Genomic DNA, 18,736 nt, shown 5'->3' with positions numbered 1-18,736 from the left:
AGCACTTAAATTCATAATATGAAGTTGTCAAATTTTAGGGAGTGGAGTTACTGTTCTGTAACAGGTGGGTTCATGGCTGACAAAAAAATTGCAATTTTAAACTATTTCCACCATAAATTTCAACAAATAGGATTCTGAGGAAATCTGCTGAACTTTCTTGTGGTCCATACAATGTTCATTTAGTCAGATTCGAACAACTTCATAAAGCTTTATTGAAATGTATGCATGAAGTTACAAATTATTATTTTTTTATAAACGAAACAAGAATGGATCACAGCCGGGACAATATGCATACATAATAACTAACTAAATATATTTTACCCCTTACTGGAAAATAAGGAAAAAGCTATGAAAAATGCATGAAGAGCTGTGAACTGCGTTGTGACTGGTACAATTTTACTGGCAAAATCACATATTATATGATAATTTTGTGGTACAAGTGACTGACCACTCTGTGTTTATTTATATGTAAAGTAGGTAAATAGATTGATCTAAAGGGCTATATTTTGTTATGACCTCAGTCAGGCGAGGCAAGAAAGAAAATTTGACCAATATTGTTTTGTTTTCTGCTATCACTTTTATGCAAATCTAGTGATCTATGTTAGAGCAGACATTCTCCACTAAGGTTAGTAAAAGTCAATATAATCAGTATATAATAACAGGTGATCTAGTGGTGTGATTCTAAGATATGTGTGTTTTTATGAGTAAGGGACTGATGCACCAGAGAGTCAGGATAGGAGAGATCTCAAGGCCAACTTCAGGTTCATTCAAAGGGGGAGGACATATTGTCACCTGCCTAACCTAGAGAAAAATTTGTTGAATGGCAAGTAATCATAGGAAAACGATATGGATTGTTCTGGTTCTCTGCACTGGGAGAAGTGGGAGAGAAAGCAAGAGAAAGAGACCATGCATACACTAATAATGCAGGATACACACACACACACACACACACACACACACACACACACACACACACACACACACACACACACACACACGCACACACACGCACACACACGCACACACGCACACACACACGCACACACACACACACACACACACACACACACACACACACACACACACACACACACACACACACACACACACACACACACACACACACACACACACACACACACACACACACACACACATGCATGCACGCACACCCGCACACTCATACATGAGTGCAAATACACACACGTGCACACGTGGACATGCACCTCGCCCACACACACAAATTCTATATGCACTCTGAAGATTTTAATGTTAGTCATCTGCTTCTCTATTTCCCCAACATACTAATTTTGTAGGAAAGCAGACATCATTTTAAAACACATTGTGTTGTTGCTTTGACTACTGCAGTATGTAATGTTATGTTCATTGGAGTCTATAAAATGTCATAAATGATGAGAGTAATAAACTGTATTTCAAATGGCATGACATTCGTTCTCTCAGTATTTTATGTACATTAAATAAATGTTAAGCCGGATAACAATGTGTTGAACTACACTCATGCATAACACTAATGAAGCAAAATTAGAGCTAGAAATGTATAAGGGAAAAAAAGAACAATTATATATGTAGCAAAGTGGGATCACAAAAGAATAGTGCACTATAAAAATAAAAATAATGGTATTAAATCATTTCATAAAAAGAAAAGACTCCAGTATGTAAAAAATTACAACTACAGGTACAACCAGACGCTATAGATAAAACACAGATTTGTAGATCCAATTCCTTAACTTATTTCATCAGATTTATTGATTATAAGCAAATCAGTTAAGTGCCTGGAGCTCCAAGGCAACAGTTATAAACAAGCTTCTAGTCTCTTTGTGGTTACCTAGTAACAAGAATTACTTGTATATTCTGGGCAGTATTCATAGTCCTGCTTTCCGTAAGTCATTGCAATAATCTGCGAAGAGCAGCTTTATATCCTAATGCAAACAAGGTCATTCAGGCTGACTTCAGAAATGCAGACATGTTTTGGTAAACATGGCAAGCTAAGGCAAAAGCGTAGTATGCATAAGGTATAAGCATTAGTGTGAGCATATTACGAGGATAAGGAGCATTTTATGTTTACGTATTAGTAAGATTCATAGAAATGAATGTAAAATGGCCTCATTTGCATACAAAACACATAAGGAGACTGCAAACTTATTCCGGTAGGCATCAATATACCATGAGAATATGGGAGTTAGGTGGCAAATTAATTAGCTGAATGGAAAGGAAAAAAGGAGTATGTACTGCCGTACTTTTTAAAATGAGGTACTATTACTGACTTTACTTCAAGAAATGTTTATTGTATTGTATTTTAGTGCTTGTGCACACATGGTCAAACCACTGAAGAGACTGTTAGGGGAAATTATTAATTTTGGAATTATTCATTTTGGTGTCATGTGAGTGCTTGCATATACATGGACAACCTACTGAAGGGATCACTGCAGGAAAAGATTAATTTTAGTGTCACTGATGTGCTTGTGCATACATGGACAAAATACTGAAGTGGTCTCTGGGTGAAATCATTTATATGGTATATTAAAGTGCTTCTGCATACATGGTCAGACTACTGAAGGGGTCGCTGGTGTAAACTATTCATTTATGTGTCAGACAAGTGCTTGTGCATACTTGGACAAATTGCTATCGGGATCGGTAAGGAAATCCTTTATTCATTTATGTGTCAGTGAAATTGGATAACTTGGATAAAAGTACTGTAAGTATTGCTGGAGGCAAGTTTCAGCAGTGCAGCAATGTTTTTTTGCAATGGATGTGTGCACAGAGTCGATATTGCACTACTAATCACATGAACACTCCATTAACATATGCTGCTTTACATAATTTGTCTTTTACAACTTATTATGCTTAATACATTGGACATTACCATAAATGGCATTTATGAATTGTGCCTTAGTTATACTCACTTGCTATCATCATGAATACCCCTACCGCATTTGCGGAAAATGGCTATAAATAATAGCCTATGAAACTAATACATTTTAGGTAGTCATAACTGATGCATTGTATGACAACACCCACAAAGTTTGATTTCCCTGTAATTTAATAGTTCACAGACAAATACTAGGCTATCAATCTCCAGACCATTATAAGCTTAGTCAGTAAGCAGAGGTTAGAATCAAACCCTGTACCTTGTATTTCTTAAGTAAAGGCCTTAAGCATTACGCCAATGCCACCTCTTTTAAGCTTTTTGAATGTTGTTATATCTGATTAGACAATGGTCTAAATGTACATTATCCACCCTATTGAAGAATGAATATTCTCCAAAGGGGGTGTTAATATTTTGATAAAGCCCAGTAAAAAAAAAAAAAGAAAAACAAGCCAGGCTCTTCCCTGAAGCATTTTAAGCTGATGTGAAGTATGGAGTGAAAAAAACAAAAAAAAAACAAACAGCTACCATTTTTTACTCCCATAAAATGTGGCTTTGCTATTTATTGAACATATTACGATTCAGCAAAAGAGACTACGGCAGCAGATACAAGGACTTGCTGTTTTACTTACCCTTTGTTGAGTTGTTTAAAAAAGTCACATTTAGTGTGATGGACAAATGTGTGTGTGTGTGTGTGTGTGTGTGTGTGTGTGTGTGTGTGTGTGTGTGTGTGTGTGTGTGTGTGTGTGTGTGTTGTGTGTGTATCTTTGTGTGCAAGTGGATGTAAGAAACAGAGAGAGAGTGCATAAAAGTGAGCGGGCATACCTATTGTTCAAGAATTTGGATCCAAAGAGGGTTTTTTATCAACACAAATGATAGGAACAATAAGTATGAAACTATAATGTTTAGCAGTGATTTACCAAAATATAAAGGAGGCAAATCAGAGATTTTCTGCTAAATCAGGGACAGCTCAGGAGTAGCTGGAATACTTTGCAGTATATGACTTTTACTTTTTTTTCTAATTCATTTGATTACAAAAACATGTGAGGTGTATTCATTCAAAAAAGTGTCTGTAATTGCTGAGTTCATTGGTGTGCATGTGTTTGTGCCCATGGATATGTTTTTGTGAGATTGCATGTGTGTGAATCTGTCTCTGCTTCTGTATGTATCTGTGTGATTTTCTTTGCGTGTGTGTATGTGTGTGTGTGTGTGTGTGTGTGTGTGTGTGTGTGTGTGTGTGTGTGTGTGTGTGTGTATGTGTGTGTGTGTGTGATTCTGTGCAGTGACATTTAAAACTACATAGCTCTCATCCTTCCAGTGCCAAAATGTTGACCACTAACTCCAGCAATATAGAACAAATGGGCAAAATGTTGAACACTTTGTAACAGCTTACTAACAAATTTAACTAGGAAGCTCAAAGGATGGTTAAAATGGGACATGCTATATTCAAAACAAGTTATTTTAATGCATTAATATGATTCAGAATTATTTCCCATGAAAATAAGTTAAAAAGTTCTTGGCACTGAACATATGCTAGACCCTTTCAAGGTAGAACTGCATGGAACATGGAATTTTTAAGACTTAAAATGAGCAATGGTCCTCACAATGAGGTACACTTGAGAGGTATTAATACTTTTTTAACATATTTTGGATGTAAAATACTTCCTCAACAACAATTATATATGTATGCTACAGCGACTTTTAAACATTAGGCAGAGGATTATTTTACATTAAAAATATAAAAAAATGCATCTCTATACTACTAAAAAACAAAATGAAACAGTTTTACTGCCAACTCATTGTCTAAGCCAAAAAATGCTGTCCAGGATTGGCATCATTGAGGAAATAATGCCTTTCCAGGAGTGTAGAGGCCCTCTGCCTGTGGTGTCAGGCCTCACAACACCCCTGGGTGGGTGTTATTTCCTCACTGCATAAATGTGAGCAACATTTGATGTGTACATGTCAGTACATTACTAGTAATAATGTAATCTTTGTTTGGCTTTCTCTTATCTTTTACAGAATGTGATTTTCCAGGGAGCTGGAGATAAACCTGTCAGCGAATACCGTTCAGCTGTTTATTATCAGTTACGGCATCAGAGATGGCTGGAGACCGTAAAGGTCAGTACAACAGACAGTAAAATAAATTGTAGGTTCATTAAGAATTTGTTGTAAACTTAGTTATGTGCACCCACAGTATTCACAATTATGCTGAAACTATCTTTTACAAAAAATGAAAAGCTCGGTTAAATAAAAAGGAATACTTCCACTCACAGAATAATTTCATCACAGTTTGCATCTGGTAGTGTAAGTCAGTTGTCTGCTAGAATGCAATGCTAATGTAGCATACTGTGCTTTGATTGTGTGCATTGCACCTGAGTCATTAGTTAGAACAACACAGCTCCAAACATTGTTCCAAGCCCTCTAAATACATGGATTATGACTAATAATGTATCATGTATGCTGGCATGGACAATTTTAGTGGCAAACCAATTAAAAGCACTGATGGCTCCTATAGCAGTCTTGTACCATAGCTGCATATATTTCAGAACTACACGCAGAGGAAATATTTTTCTCATATCAGCCTGCATCAAACATTACAATGAAGTCTCTATGGAAAAGACTTTTCTTCATGCCTATGCTAGATAAAAAACAGCCCTCAGTTGTATTGTTTGCTACCTAATAAGATAAATCATCATATGGTTTTATGCCATCGTTGCATCAAACAATTTGCAGAGCTGCTGTTTTCCATGGTGACCTGTTGCGTGATCTAGATATGAGATTGAGCAGTTTCCTTGAAACACTCACTCTTTTTATTTATTCACCCGATACAAACTGATATATGGCAAAAAGTTACATGATATAGTTTTACTGTACTGAAGGGCTGTGAAAGGTATAAGATGTTGTTTGCAAAATATTAAGCTAGTTTGGTAAACTGTAGTGTAGACAATATTCATTCTTTATACTGTTGTGATTTTAATATTTCTGAACATATTCTTATAACTAATTTAAAATGTCTTTGTGTTTATGTTTTACATTCCTGTAGAGCTTTTCTCCAGGTGTCTCCACTGAAAAAAAATCATGCTTAGTTAAATCTTCTTGGGGAACAAATGGGAATAAATAAAATGAAACAAAATAAAATAGTATAATGTAACGGACTGGATCTATACACCAGCACATTAATGTGGTGCAGTGCTAATGACAAATCAGCAGATACTATAGATATGAATAAAGAAATAGGTACAAATAATGTAAGTAAGAAGATAAGAAATGGATTCTTCATAAATGAAGCAAAGTGATGTACACAAGTCCACAAAGAAAGGTAAAGTTGTGATGTCACACCATATTGTGTGAGAGTAGTGAGAATGAAACTTAGAAATACAGCAGTAAGTTTAAGCTGTCACCCATATTGTCAAGCAGCGGGTGCACCCATCAAATGAAGACTAGTATAGGAGATGATGAGCAGCAGTGAATGGGCAACCGGCATGCTGGATGCATGCCATATTGGCTCATTGGCAGGAGTAGAAAGAGGATCAAGTATATAATCACACAGAAGGAAGAATGTAAGGTAAAGCAGGTTGTGTGAGGATACTTTTTCTGGTTGGTTGGTAAAGAATCCATTTTATCTACAGAGAGTAAGGAAAGGAAACAGGAGGGGAGAAAGAAAAAAAAGTAGAAGAATAAAGGGTGGATGTGGACACATAAGGGGGCAGGACAGGGGAGACACTTACACAGACAAAGAGTAACCAAATTGCTGGGAATAAGATGGGGTATGGTTGACCTGCCAACTGCCATCTGACCTGAGGAAACATTGCAAAGATGCAGTAGATGGTGGTGCTTGCCCTGAGTGAGAGGTGGTAATAACCACACCGTCTCTAATAGCCTGGTGGCATTAACCAGCTGGTCAAGTGGGTCGGCGACTTGCTGTAAGAGGGTTGCTGGATGATGACCCAGCAGATTGTTGTCCTAACTACAACCTCCACTATGCTCTATAGCTCCGATGCAGCTACAGCCAGTGACTAGGTTGTGCTGCCTGCTGGGATTATCCCAAACTTCTGTCCTGAAAAGACACTCATATGCCTCACTCTAACCACAGCCTCTGAAGGGGTGGCAGCAGGCCATGGCTGACATGCTTACACCTCAGCTAGACAAGAGAGACCTGCAAAGGGAGATAAAAATTAGGAAACCTGACATTAATGCAGATAACCCAGAGGTGATACGGCAGTTAAGGCAGGAAATGTCACAGATGCCACTAATAAAGCTGTTTCAGAGGTGTCTGCTGCCTCCTGCAGCAGCTGGCAACATTTTCTGCATGCTCTTCCTGTGCTAAATTACAAAATGGACATGCAAGCAACAATCACACATCAAATAAAGGTGCCAGATATGCAAATGAAAGAACAACAGTACAGCTCCATGCACATTTACAAGCAAGCAGAAGCCTTAAACGATTCTCAAATCCCAACAAAGAACTACAGGAATATGTGCATGTGCAAAGAAGAAAGAAGATATAATGTTCCTACACTTCATGACAGCAGCCTACACAGCTTCATTATTTACAAATGAGCACAGGCAGCTAGCTGCACCAATGCTGTTAATTGTAGTGAAACAGACAACAGAGATGGAGTTGGCTTAAGGTTTAAGGCATTTACCCAACAGACACAAAGTACAGGGTTTTATTCTCTTCTTTGGATAAATTTGCTAGGCTGAAAATGACCCATAAGGGCAGCTAGACTAGTACACCTGTGAGCCTATTGCTACAATAAATACACCTTTGTGCCACGATTTAAAAGTATGAAATGTTTTCCAATATGCCCCATGGTTACAGCCCTGGCAGTGGTTCAACAAATCAGTTCTGTGCAGACAAGCCTGCAAAATTCTGGGATATGTCAGATTAAATAAAAAGAAAAGTAGGACCAGCACACTTAAAAGAAATCAACAATTAATCATAGCAGCTACCTGGAGTACTCCAGGATCTGCCAATAAAGCAAAATAAGTAAAAAGACATCTGTTTGAAACAGCAAAACATATTTATTAAATGCAGTACTATACACAACAGACATGGGAAATGCTTACTACACCTCTACTTCCTTTGAGAGGAAATCTCCAAGCTGACGTGGTACAGGTTATTGTACAGGTGCCTGCACTGCTCACAAGTATGTGGGATACTGGTCATCCTAGGCTATAGAGCTGTCAGGTTATACCAGGCATCAACCTTCCTGGAAGAACCTCTGTGGAATTCTAACAACCATTCCCTAAACTAGATGTGCAGGAGACAGAGCATAATTCTGGTCTCCTTTGCACACCATCCAGGTGCTCTTCATGAGACATTAGCATCAGCAACCATGTCTATGAATGTAATGCATGATACATACAGTAGCATAAGTATCAGTTCTTGCAGATGATGCTGAATTGTGTGTAGTGCCCCCATCAGTGTGCATACATTTGCAGCTTGCATGAATGAGAGGACAGGCACATATGCCAATGACATGTAACAGAGTGCATGTATGCCTCATGTCACTTGTGTATTTTTATGAATGACAGCAATTCATAAACAAAAGCCAAATCTAGCCTAAGTATCATAAATAGGGTGAAAACTATAAGGGTAATGAAGCACGGAGACTGAATGGTTGAAAATATGGACTTACATATTCTAAGTTTGAAATTGACATTTCCTGGAATATTCCCTTTTATCTGAGGTATGGCAATCTTGGATTAGTATATACATTCATTGGTGTGGGTGGCTTGCCTCCTACAAAATAAGAATCTTAAGGGAGAAGTGTGACATTCATGAATCGCTCTTCTCCTACAGTTTTTTTTTTTTCTGCAAGTAGGCATTCAACATTTTGAGTGCTGACATTTCAATAGGGAGCCAACTACAAGCTGTTAACAACATTTACAAGTGATCCACCATTTTGTATGCCAAAAAATGCATAAAAAAATAAATAGCAGACTTATTTTGGCAGCTTCAATCACTTTTTTCCAGCAAGGAATTGCAGAGGTGACAGTCTGCGAGATGTGTACAGAGGTCTACATAATTGTGATAAGAGATATAGTTGCAGTGTTACACACATGTAAATATCTCCATTTTGAATGTCCCTGTAACTGAATGGTTTTTAGATTAACATTCAGGAACATGTTTACCTATGCTATAACAAGCACCTACAGTTGTACTCTACTGCAGTCATACAGCTGTTCACATACAGCTCTAGCAGGGAATGGCAAAGCAGAGATGTCTGACAGCCACCCACTCTCCAGCAATGCAGCATAAGCATTTGTAGCACCACCTTCTATACCCTACTGCACTCATGCATGTGTTCACATGTGAATCTAGCTGTGGATGGCAGTGCACTGATACAGGAAACACTCCTTTGACAGCCACAGAGCTCTACGTAGTATAAAGAACATATGCCATTACCACAGTATTTTAATCCTGGACTATCCAGCCATGTCCTATTGTGCCACTCTTCTTTTATTGTGACTTAGTTACCACTGTGCACTGTTGTCTGCCATTACAGTCTATGCCATCCTGTTCGCCTAGGGACATACATGTCCTCCAAAGGTGATGAATGGTAGTGGTTGGACAAGTTCAGCCCTGCAGAAAATGACACCTCGCTTCAGACAGTCAGGACACATAGTAAATTTCTGTTTGGGAGGGGGGATTTCACCACCCTCTATGTGACTGCATATCGAAAAGAATGGAGCATGATGTTAATGCTGTAGGTAGGAGGAGCTGCACCCTATATCAATATCAGAGGTGTGTAAATAACAACATAGAAGGGCCTCAAAAAAGTCATGTAACATAGCAGTTTTAAGGACAACAACAGGGAGTGGTCTTCCATCAAGCACCATACTCAGGAATAATTTCTGAAATCCTTGCATGGTGATACTAAGGTGATAAGTATCATACCTGGAGGTGCTGATATAGAGTCTGTAAGTGGTGCCAGATGCCGTGTATCTCTCATGGAGACCATCCAGGTATAAAGGCAGATTGCAAGAAGCTTAATGCAAGTGTGACTATACCATAAAATGTGGTTGTGTTAAAGCATTGCTAACACTGGACATAATCAGGGAATCACTGTCACAAATAGGTGTTTCTTATTCGATTGTGGGACTTCAGCTGTGAGTGGCATGCATACAATGGGCCGTGGGACATACAAGTTAACCACTATCACACAGTATGGTTTTGTATTTGTATCTGCAAGACACACCTCCTTGACTGTGATACCTGTAGAGGAACAACAGTCTGAGGTCAGTCCCCTGACAAGTTCTGACAACGAAACCAACATGCATCTCACGTCAGTCTCAGGACACATTGACACTGTTTGACTATCTGTCTCACTTCTAGATGAGCACACACCCACTGGCTGGGATGACAGTGTAGACTCACCCTCACACCCAGCAAAGTTCACAATCTAGTGTGGGGCCTGCCCACTCTGGAAAGCCTATTCTTTCAGTGATATCATGGATGGTATTGCAGCATGGGCAGGCAAGAGCAATGCATTACAGTTACCCACTGTGCATTGGACTAGCACTGTAAAATGGTGTTATCTACTGTTCCAGCCAGCCGCTGAGACAAGTGCAGCTCTCAGCCTCAACCAGCAGATGTGCAGTGCAGTAATCTGTGCAAGATCTATAACACAGAAATGGAGAAGGTTGGCATTATGCATTATCTTCTAGATGATGCTATGGTCAGGCTTGTGTGCTCCATGATAAGACCCATCTCTATAATGGTCACTTCAATGAGGATGTTAGTCAGTGCTGCCATCTGTTTTTCATATGCTGCTGTGACACATTATACTAAGTTCCACTTTATATTTACATAGTGTGAACTTGGAAGTGCTATTAATTTGTATGTTTACTTAGCGTGTTATCCAGTCATGAATGCTCAAATTTTCAGAAGGAATTTATAAAAATAAGTAACAGAATAGATAACAAGCATTTATGTGCCCAATATTTTCTGTAACAGCAGATTAGTCCCCTTCAGGTCAATAGTGTATATAGCCCACTGCCTTATTTAAACCATATAAGAGCACAGTTGAGGCACGGTATGTAGAAAGGAAGAGAGACAGAAAACGTTTATTCTAATTCTGAAAGTTTAAACCTGCCAAGTCATGAACTTTTATGGTTGGCATCAGCACTCTGACAAAACAACTGTGGAATGCAGATACCCTTAAAGGAAGGTGCTAAAGTCTTGCATGCAATTAGCTTGGTAGCAAGTTTGCAAAAAATCTGTTTGATTTTACCTCTTTAATCACCAGTTTGCATTTATTGCTGTGAATCTCCATAATCTGTACCTATAACTTTGCATCATTTTTGGACATTTTGGCTTGAATGATCTAAGAATTTGATACTACATAAGACATAGTTCTGTTAAAAGATTTAAGAATTTAAAATTAAAAGGTCAGGCTGTAGAAGTGACAAGACTGGACTGAGGTGATGAAGATGTATACCTTTTTTAACAGATTATGTTATGCCGGAGAAGGCATACTTGTTTGTAATGAGTCTGAATAATACTTTGTTTGCAATTTGTTTTTTTTTCAGATCGCAGTTCCCATTGAAGATGTTCACAAAAGCCATATGAGATTCACATTTAAGCACAGATCTTCTGTTGATTGTAAGTTATAATGCCAGATCAGTAGATAATATTTTATGATTTTTATGTATGCTAATACTCCACAGTATGGGTATTGTCTCTAAAGGGAAGCAATACAAGGTAGAATCATATATATATATATATATATATATATATATATATATATATATATATATATATATATATATTCTCATACATGCATACATACATACCTATCTCTACCTAGTTATCTGTCTATCTATATAAGCAAACTGCAGTTTGCAATTTAAGGAAACTGCATCCTCCATACCTATATTAATTGTTTATGTATGTAGATATTATCTATCTATATATATATATATATATATATATATATATATATATATATATATATATATATATATGTATGTATATATATATATATATACATATATATATATATATATATATATATATATATATATATATATATGTGTGTATATATATATATATATATATATATATATATATATCCACCAAAGTTTGGAGAGACAGCTGATAATAATATTTATGGGATGCTCTCTGGTCTTAGCAATGAGAAAAGAAAATATGAAGGTCTTGGACTTGGATGATGAAAGTACAATCGATATTTTGAAATATGGTGGTACACCAAGATAAGGATACCCATCCCAAATTAGTATGACAGTGTGTGGGAACATGCTTCAGTGGAATCTTACTGTCTGAGGTTGTCATTTGACCTGAGCCCCTTGTGTGTGTGTGTGTGTGTGTGTGTGTGTGTGTGTGTGTGTGTGTGTGTGTGTGTGTATGTGTGTGTGTGTGTGTGTGTGTGTGTGTGTGTGTGTGTGTGTGTGTGTGTGTGTGTGTGTGTGTGTGTGTGTTTGTGTGTAGCACTACAAGGTATACCTTAAGATGGCATACGAGGGCTGAAAACCATGTGCTGTTCAGACAACCGGCACCTCATTTATCTTTCATATACCACACTCACTCAAATGTACTATAACCACAGGAAAGCTAAAGTATAAAAGGTGATATAGATCATTGTGTATATGTAAAGTACCTTTTGAACAGCAATGTCATCCCTTGGAAAATGCATAAACATAAATATTCTGGAGTCATTCAAGCAGTCCTGTTATGCACACTTTTGAACCAACGTTTATAGAAAACTCATTTTGCATAGATCATTGTACTACTGTACAGAATAAATATTAACATCTCATAACTTCTTAAATATAGTCAGTGATGATCTGTGATCCAACAGACTGTTGAAAGGTTGCATTACTTGGACACCAAGGAAGGCCATGAATCATCAACAAAAATTCCTTTATGAAAGCTATATCGGTGGCAGTCGAATACTCGACTGTTTACAGAAGTGATACCATCAGATTCTTACAGTCTGCTTTCAATATGATGTGATATCACTTTGTCAGGCAGTTAGCTCAGAGAATTTGTCTGGCAGTTTTCTCAGTGGATTATGGCTCTGAACTGTTAATGAGATGCTTCCTGTATCCAAAGTGCAGAGCTTGATTGTTTCTACCTTTAGTTGCCCATTGTGTGACTCAGTAAGTTATAGGTTCATAGGCTGATAGGTATCTGCTAGGCTACTGATCCTTGAGGATCTTTTGAAGTCTAGTTTTGCATTCCCAAGACATGTTTAGCCCTTGTAATAAGTACAAATAACCCAGAGCTGACCAGAACATTTATTTGTTATCCCTATCCAAAAGAGACAAAGGTGCTAAACCAGTGGTGAGTTTTACTGTTTACCATCAATTTGCCTAGAACACATTTGAATAGAATAATGGAAGTACTTTGCTTTATATGGAGAGGGAGATGATTCAAAAGAGGTGGTATTCTCTCTGATGCATATCTATCCCCCCAAGGTGTTCTTTTTATGCTTTGGGAGGGATTAAGATTTTTGAACAGGCAAAGATCTCTTGACTAGACATGTACATTTAGTCTAGTCACTTAACTAGACAATACTTGCAGTTTGCCACTTAAAAGGGACACTTGCATCCAGTGGGGTTAACTGGTTAGTATATATCTATGTCTTTCTATCAATATACATATATATATTTATATATATATATATATATATATATATATAGAGAGAGAGAGAGATACAGATAACATTATTAATAAATAATAATAAATTAAAATATACAAATTAAGTGAAACTCCCAAAACTCCTTAATGTCAATTTCTATTTTGGAAATGCTCTTTGGTTGCAAAAATAGATGGTTAACAGAAGTGCAAGACCAGAAATCCCCGGGGTTCAGGAATATGCCCTTTTCCTGGGGTTCTGTACTATTTCTGAGTTAGTATATATAAGTAGGAGAAGGTGGGGGGTGCACAGGGGGCTTGACCACTATAAAAAACATGTTGCTCTAAGAATATTTCTTGGAGCATGTGCAGCAGCATGTCATCTTTTGTTGTTGTTGATGTTAACATGTCAATGTTAGCACCATCAGAGTTTGACCAATTTGATCATTGAACCTAAATATCTATCTGTCTATCTATCTATCTATCTATCTATCTATCTATCTATCTATCTATCTATCTATCTGTCTGTCTGTCTGTCTGTCTATCTATCTATCTATCTATCTATCTATCTATCTATCTATCTATCTATCTATCTATTTATGGAAAGATAGATAGATAGACAGATAGATAGATAGATAGATAGATAGATAGATAGATAGATAGATAGATAGAGCTGCAGTTGAGAAGAGTGAACACTCACATGAACAAAAGCTTTTTACTGCTTTATAAAAAAAAACAAGTGAATGCTCATGAGAATAAATATTCTTTTAAGTGGAGTTTCTGTCTGCAGTCTTTTGCATGTGATTGTGTTGCAGCAGGGTAAGTAAATTTGCCCTTACCTCACTGTTGTGTGATCTCGGAGATAGTATATATAATTTGCAGGGGGTGTGGGGGTACAGGGGGTTTTACCCCCCTGAAAAAAGGACTATGAGGGGGCTACTAAACTGACTGATGCAGCTAAGGAGCTCCAGGACTTAGCAACATGGCATGTGGACAGACCATGCTCAGCAGATTTGATAGGTTTATGGATACAAAGAAGTTTTTGGTCATTGGATCATAATGATCAAGTGGAAACATAGTTACATAGAATGGTATTTAGTACTGGTCAAGCAAATGGATGCTGGATAATTTTAAAGGTGGTGAGATCCTGTGACTATCTTAATTTATGGTGTAGTTCTAAACAATTTAGGCTTTAGTGCTATACAGTGGTGGGTTCTAAAAGGGCGGTTTGATGCAAATTTAGCCAGTTTATTATAGTCGTGTTCAAGTTTTGCTTTTTGTGATGCCTGGAGGTGAGTAAGAATGGAAGCACAATAAAGTAGTTAGAGGAAAAGGTAAATAGCGGCAAATTTATTTTAGTTGTGTTGGTATAAAAGTTTTGGGCTCTGTAAAAGCATCCCAAGTTTTTGGTGAGTTTTTTTATACAATATAATATTTACTGTATACATTTATTATAATGAACTAGGTTTAACTTTTAACAAAGAAGCATTTTTAACAATTTATCAACTCCAGCATTTTTAAGCTTTAATTTTTTAATTGATTAATTTTTTAATTGATTAATTAATAATTAACTTCAGTGTATATAAAGCCTAGCAGCACTTTGGATGTTCACTTGATAAAGCTCGGCACAGACCGAGTGAAAGCGCTTGTGTTTTCATTGTTTTTCATGGTTTCGTATTAAAGAATTAGATTTTCTGAGCAGCAGTCTGTCTTGGTTTGGTTTTCCACCTTGGATTTATTTTTTATTGGTCCTGTTCGTGCTTTTCTGGAGTTTTTTTATACAATTTTGTATAACACAAGTCAAATTTAAGATTATCATCCACTATGATTCCTAATAGTTTGCTATGGAAAGTGACTTCAATGGAAGTATAGTTAAGAGAGAAGATTTAAAATTCTGTTTTTTTCATGAGAGTGGAATTTGGGGAAAAGAATAAGTAGTTTTTTTTTTGGTTGAGTATGAATTGTGATTTACACAGTCATGTTTCATTGGCTGTTAAAGCTTCATAAGTTAATTTTTTGGAGATGTGTCAGGTTATCTGATGTGCATATGAATGTGGCGCCATCTGCATATCATACTAGGGATGCCTGTTGTGTGGAGGTGTGGAGGGTGTTATTGAGAATGCTAAAGATAAGGGCACCAAGGACAGAGCCTTGAGGTACACTGTTGGTGACTGGCAGGTGCAAAGAGTGAGTGGAGTGCCATTTTTCTGAATGAGACCTACTGTACAACTAGCTTTTGAAACATAGAAGGGTGAGCTGAGAAAGATCTAGTGAGGAAATCTGAAGTAGAAGTTTGCAGTTACAAACTGTGTCAAAGGCTTTAGATAATTCTAGAAATAAGGAGGAGACTTGTTTGCTGTTAGATCAAGTTTTATTGATAGCATCTATAAAGTTTAGAAGTGCAGTGTTCGGAAGAGGAAGAAGCTGTGTTGTGTGGGAATATCAGTTGTTTCTCCAGGAGATAGTTTAGCAAATTTTTTGAATATATTTTTCAAGTATTTTGGAGAGGGGAGGTAAGATTGCTATAAGTTTAAAGTTAGTGATAATCTGTTAAATTTCCTCCTTTGAGTAGAGGTATAATGTTCAATTTGTTTCCAGAGAGAGGGAATATTGGATACCTGGGCTAACCTATTTATAAGGACTGAGACAGGATAGGCAATGCTGTTGGCTGCTGTTTTACGGTACTCCCTTAGAAAGTCATCAGCTGAGGCAGAGCATGGTTTGAATTTGTTTGAGTAGTTTTTTGTTCAGTTTGGGCACAGGTTTGAAGGTGAAAGTGAATGTGTTGATATGTGGCTGTTGGACTTAGCTAGGATTAAATGTTGGAGAATCCATGGTTAGGGACACATTACTATGTATGAAATAAGAGGCACATTCTATTGTAGTTTTGAGTGGGGAGTTATTGGGAGAAGGATTAGGGTTGACATTTTTCCTGGATGTAATATTTCTTTAATGGCTGATCAGAATGCTTTAGGGTTGTGTTTAGTATTGTTCTGAATGTTGTTGTAGTATAGTTTTTTGTTTTCATTTATGTGCCTTTTAGTATAGTTGTAGAGCATTTTGAAGTTTTCGAGATATTGAGGTATTTTATATTTTTGCCATTCTTTCCATGCTTTTTCTCTGTCCTGCATTAGCATTTGACTGTTTTTGGATAGCCAAATTGCATTATTTGTTTTTAGCATCTTGCTTTTATGAGATGCAAGGCTATTTATGTTATTTATAAAATTTGTATTGAATTTATTTGCAGCATCATCTAAGGGGAGGATTTCTAGCATGTTCTACTTAATAGATGATAGAGTAGTAATGAATATTTCTTAGTTAAACATGGCCAGGTTGCATGTTGGTTTATAAACATATTGTTCAAATAGATGTGTGAGATCACATGACTGGTTGTATAGATTGGGAGATGGTCACTGAGAGAGTGTGACATTTTGCCTGCAATGGTGAATTTGCTAGGGTCTGACCCTCAGTTCCAGTCTAATAAGTAGAGTAATGTCTTGCTATAATGTGTGGGGCTATTAATTAGTTGTGTGAAGCTGTATTAAGTTCATGCTAGATGTAAGAGTTAAGGGTTATGTCCAACCAATGGATATTTACCTCATCTAGTAATATTTTTTCTTGTGGAATTGTATAGCAATAACTGATGATGTGGGTGTCGTATAGTGAAGATTTACCCACTGTTGGTATGGATGAATCATGAGAGTGAATCCTGAGTTATTAAACAAAGCCATCCATGGGTAAATTTTCAATATACCACACCACAGTGTTGATTATTGAAATTATACAATGACATTATTTAAGGGAAAAAATAACTTACTTTTCTTCAATAAAGTCTGTAAGATGGCTCCATTGTGTTCTTCCACTTTCATTGGATATCCTGCTGCTTTTTTTGATGTATTGCACATGTATATAGGACTCACGTTCTCACGCTTACGCAGTATATCCGAGCTTTGGAAAGGAAGTAAAGGAGAAAGGAAGATCTCAGTTGCTCTTTTTTTTTAAATAAGGTTGAAATTCAGAAACTTTAGAGGAATGAGAGAGAGAGAGACAGGATGGAGAAAATATAAGGAAAATCAGGTATATTTCTTTAGGTTTGAATAATGTACCTATTTTCCTAGTATTGTCTCCATGCTATCTCTCTCATACCTCTGGACGGTTTGGATTTCTAATTTTATTATTTTTGTTTATGTTGATGAAAGCTTAAAAAATTATAGCATATAGTAATGGAAAAAAGTCTGGGCACCCGTACTTTTTTCTATTGGTATATGCTCAATTTATAATAGTCATGCTGCTTGGGCTGACCAATCAGCATGCTCATTTTTGAATGTTCATGGCCAGTCATTGTATAATTATCGATATACAACATAGGATATCTTCAGTGTAGCTGTGCTGTCACCAGGAGGGATGTAGTAGGCATTAATACATATTTGCTTATATTTGTTTTTTTTGTTTGTTTTTCTTTAAGAAAAGTAATAGGCAGCTCTGCTGAACTGAATTTTGGTATTGATTTGTTGTAGGAGGAGGGAATGTGGTAGTTATTGGATAATATTAAAGCAATAACACCTCCTTCCACCACCTTTCTTCTGTATATGGTCATTTTAGATGATATTACAGTTGGGAGTATACTTCAGGAGTCATTTATGCTGGATTTAAGCCAAGTTTCATTTATAGCTAGAATATCAGGCTAGTATTGTGTAATCCAGACATGTAGTTCAGTAGTTTTATTTCTTATGCTTCTAATATTTATGGTGACAAAAGCTAGATTACTGGAGTTGGGGGTAACCTTTGTGAGGTTAAAGTAGTGTGTGGAGGGGAATTGTTTTGATGTTGGCTGTGGTAGATGGGGCCAGGATTAGGGTGAACGTCTCTTACTAGGAGGGTTTTAGTATACTGGAGTATTATAGATTCTTGTGTTTTAGAGAGTATTTTTCCACTTGATTTTATTTTGATTTGAGTTATATATAAATTGACATTGCTGGCTTCAGTGAATGCATCTGTACTGCATTCCTGTTGATTTATTTGCATATTACATGGTTGTACAATAGCTAATACTATGGCAATAGAGAATTGTTTGCAGGCAGGATGGAACCATAATGTAAGAATGGAAAGGCGGGGATATACCAAACACTCTGTGTGTGTGTGTGTGTGTGTGTGTGTGTGTGTGTGTGTGTGTGTGTGTGTGTGTGTGTGTGTGTGTGTGTACATGTGTATGTGTGGGGGTGTAGGAGGTTTGTTACAGAAAG

General features: G+C 37.0%; 1 protein-coding gene across 1 annotated transcript in view; it reads left to right on the top strand.

The window, feature by feature from the left end:
• LOC122795974 (dedicator of cytokinesis protein 2-like) overlaps positions 1-18,736 on the top strand; it is a 2,887,083-nt gene that overhangs the window by 1,487,918 nt on the left and 1,380,429 nt on the right. The window contains exons 15-16 of the mRNA XM_044064456.1: positions 4,907-5,005; positions 11,426-11,498. Of these exons, the coding sequence (XP_043920391.1) occupies positions 4,907-5,005; positions 11,426-11,498 (172 nt within the window). The remainder of the gene's footprint in view (positions 1-4,906; positions 5,006-11,425; positions 11,499-18,736) is intronic.

Source organism: Protopterus annectens, chromosome 2.part2 (assembly GCF_019279795.1).
Source record: "Protopterus annectens isolate FY-2018-M chromosome 2.part2, PAN1.0, whole genome shotgun sequence".
NCBI lineage: Eukaryota > Metazoa > Chordata > Ceratodontiformes > Protopteridae > Protopterus > Protopterus annectens.
This window is presented reverse-complemented; position numbering and strand designations above follow the sequence as displayed.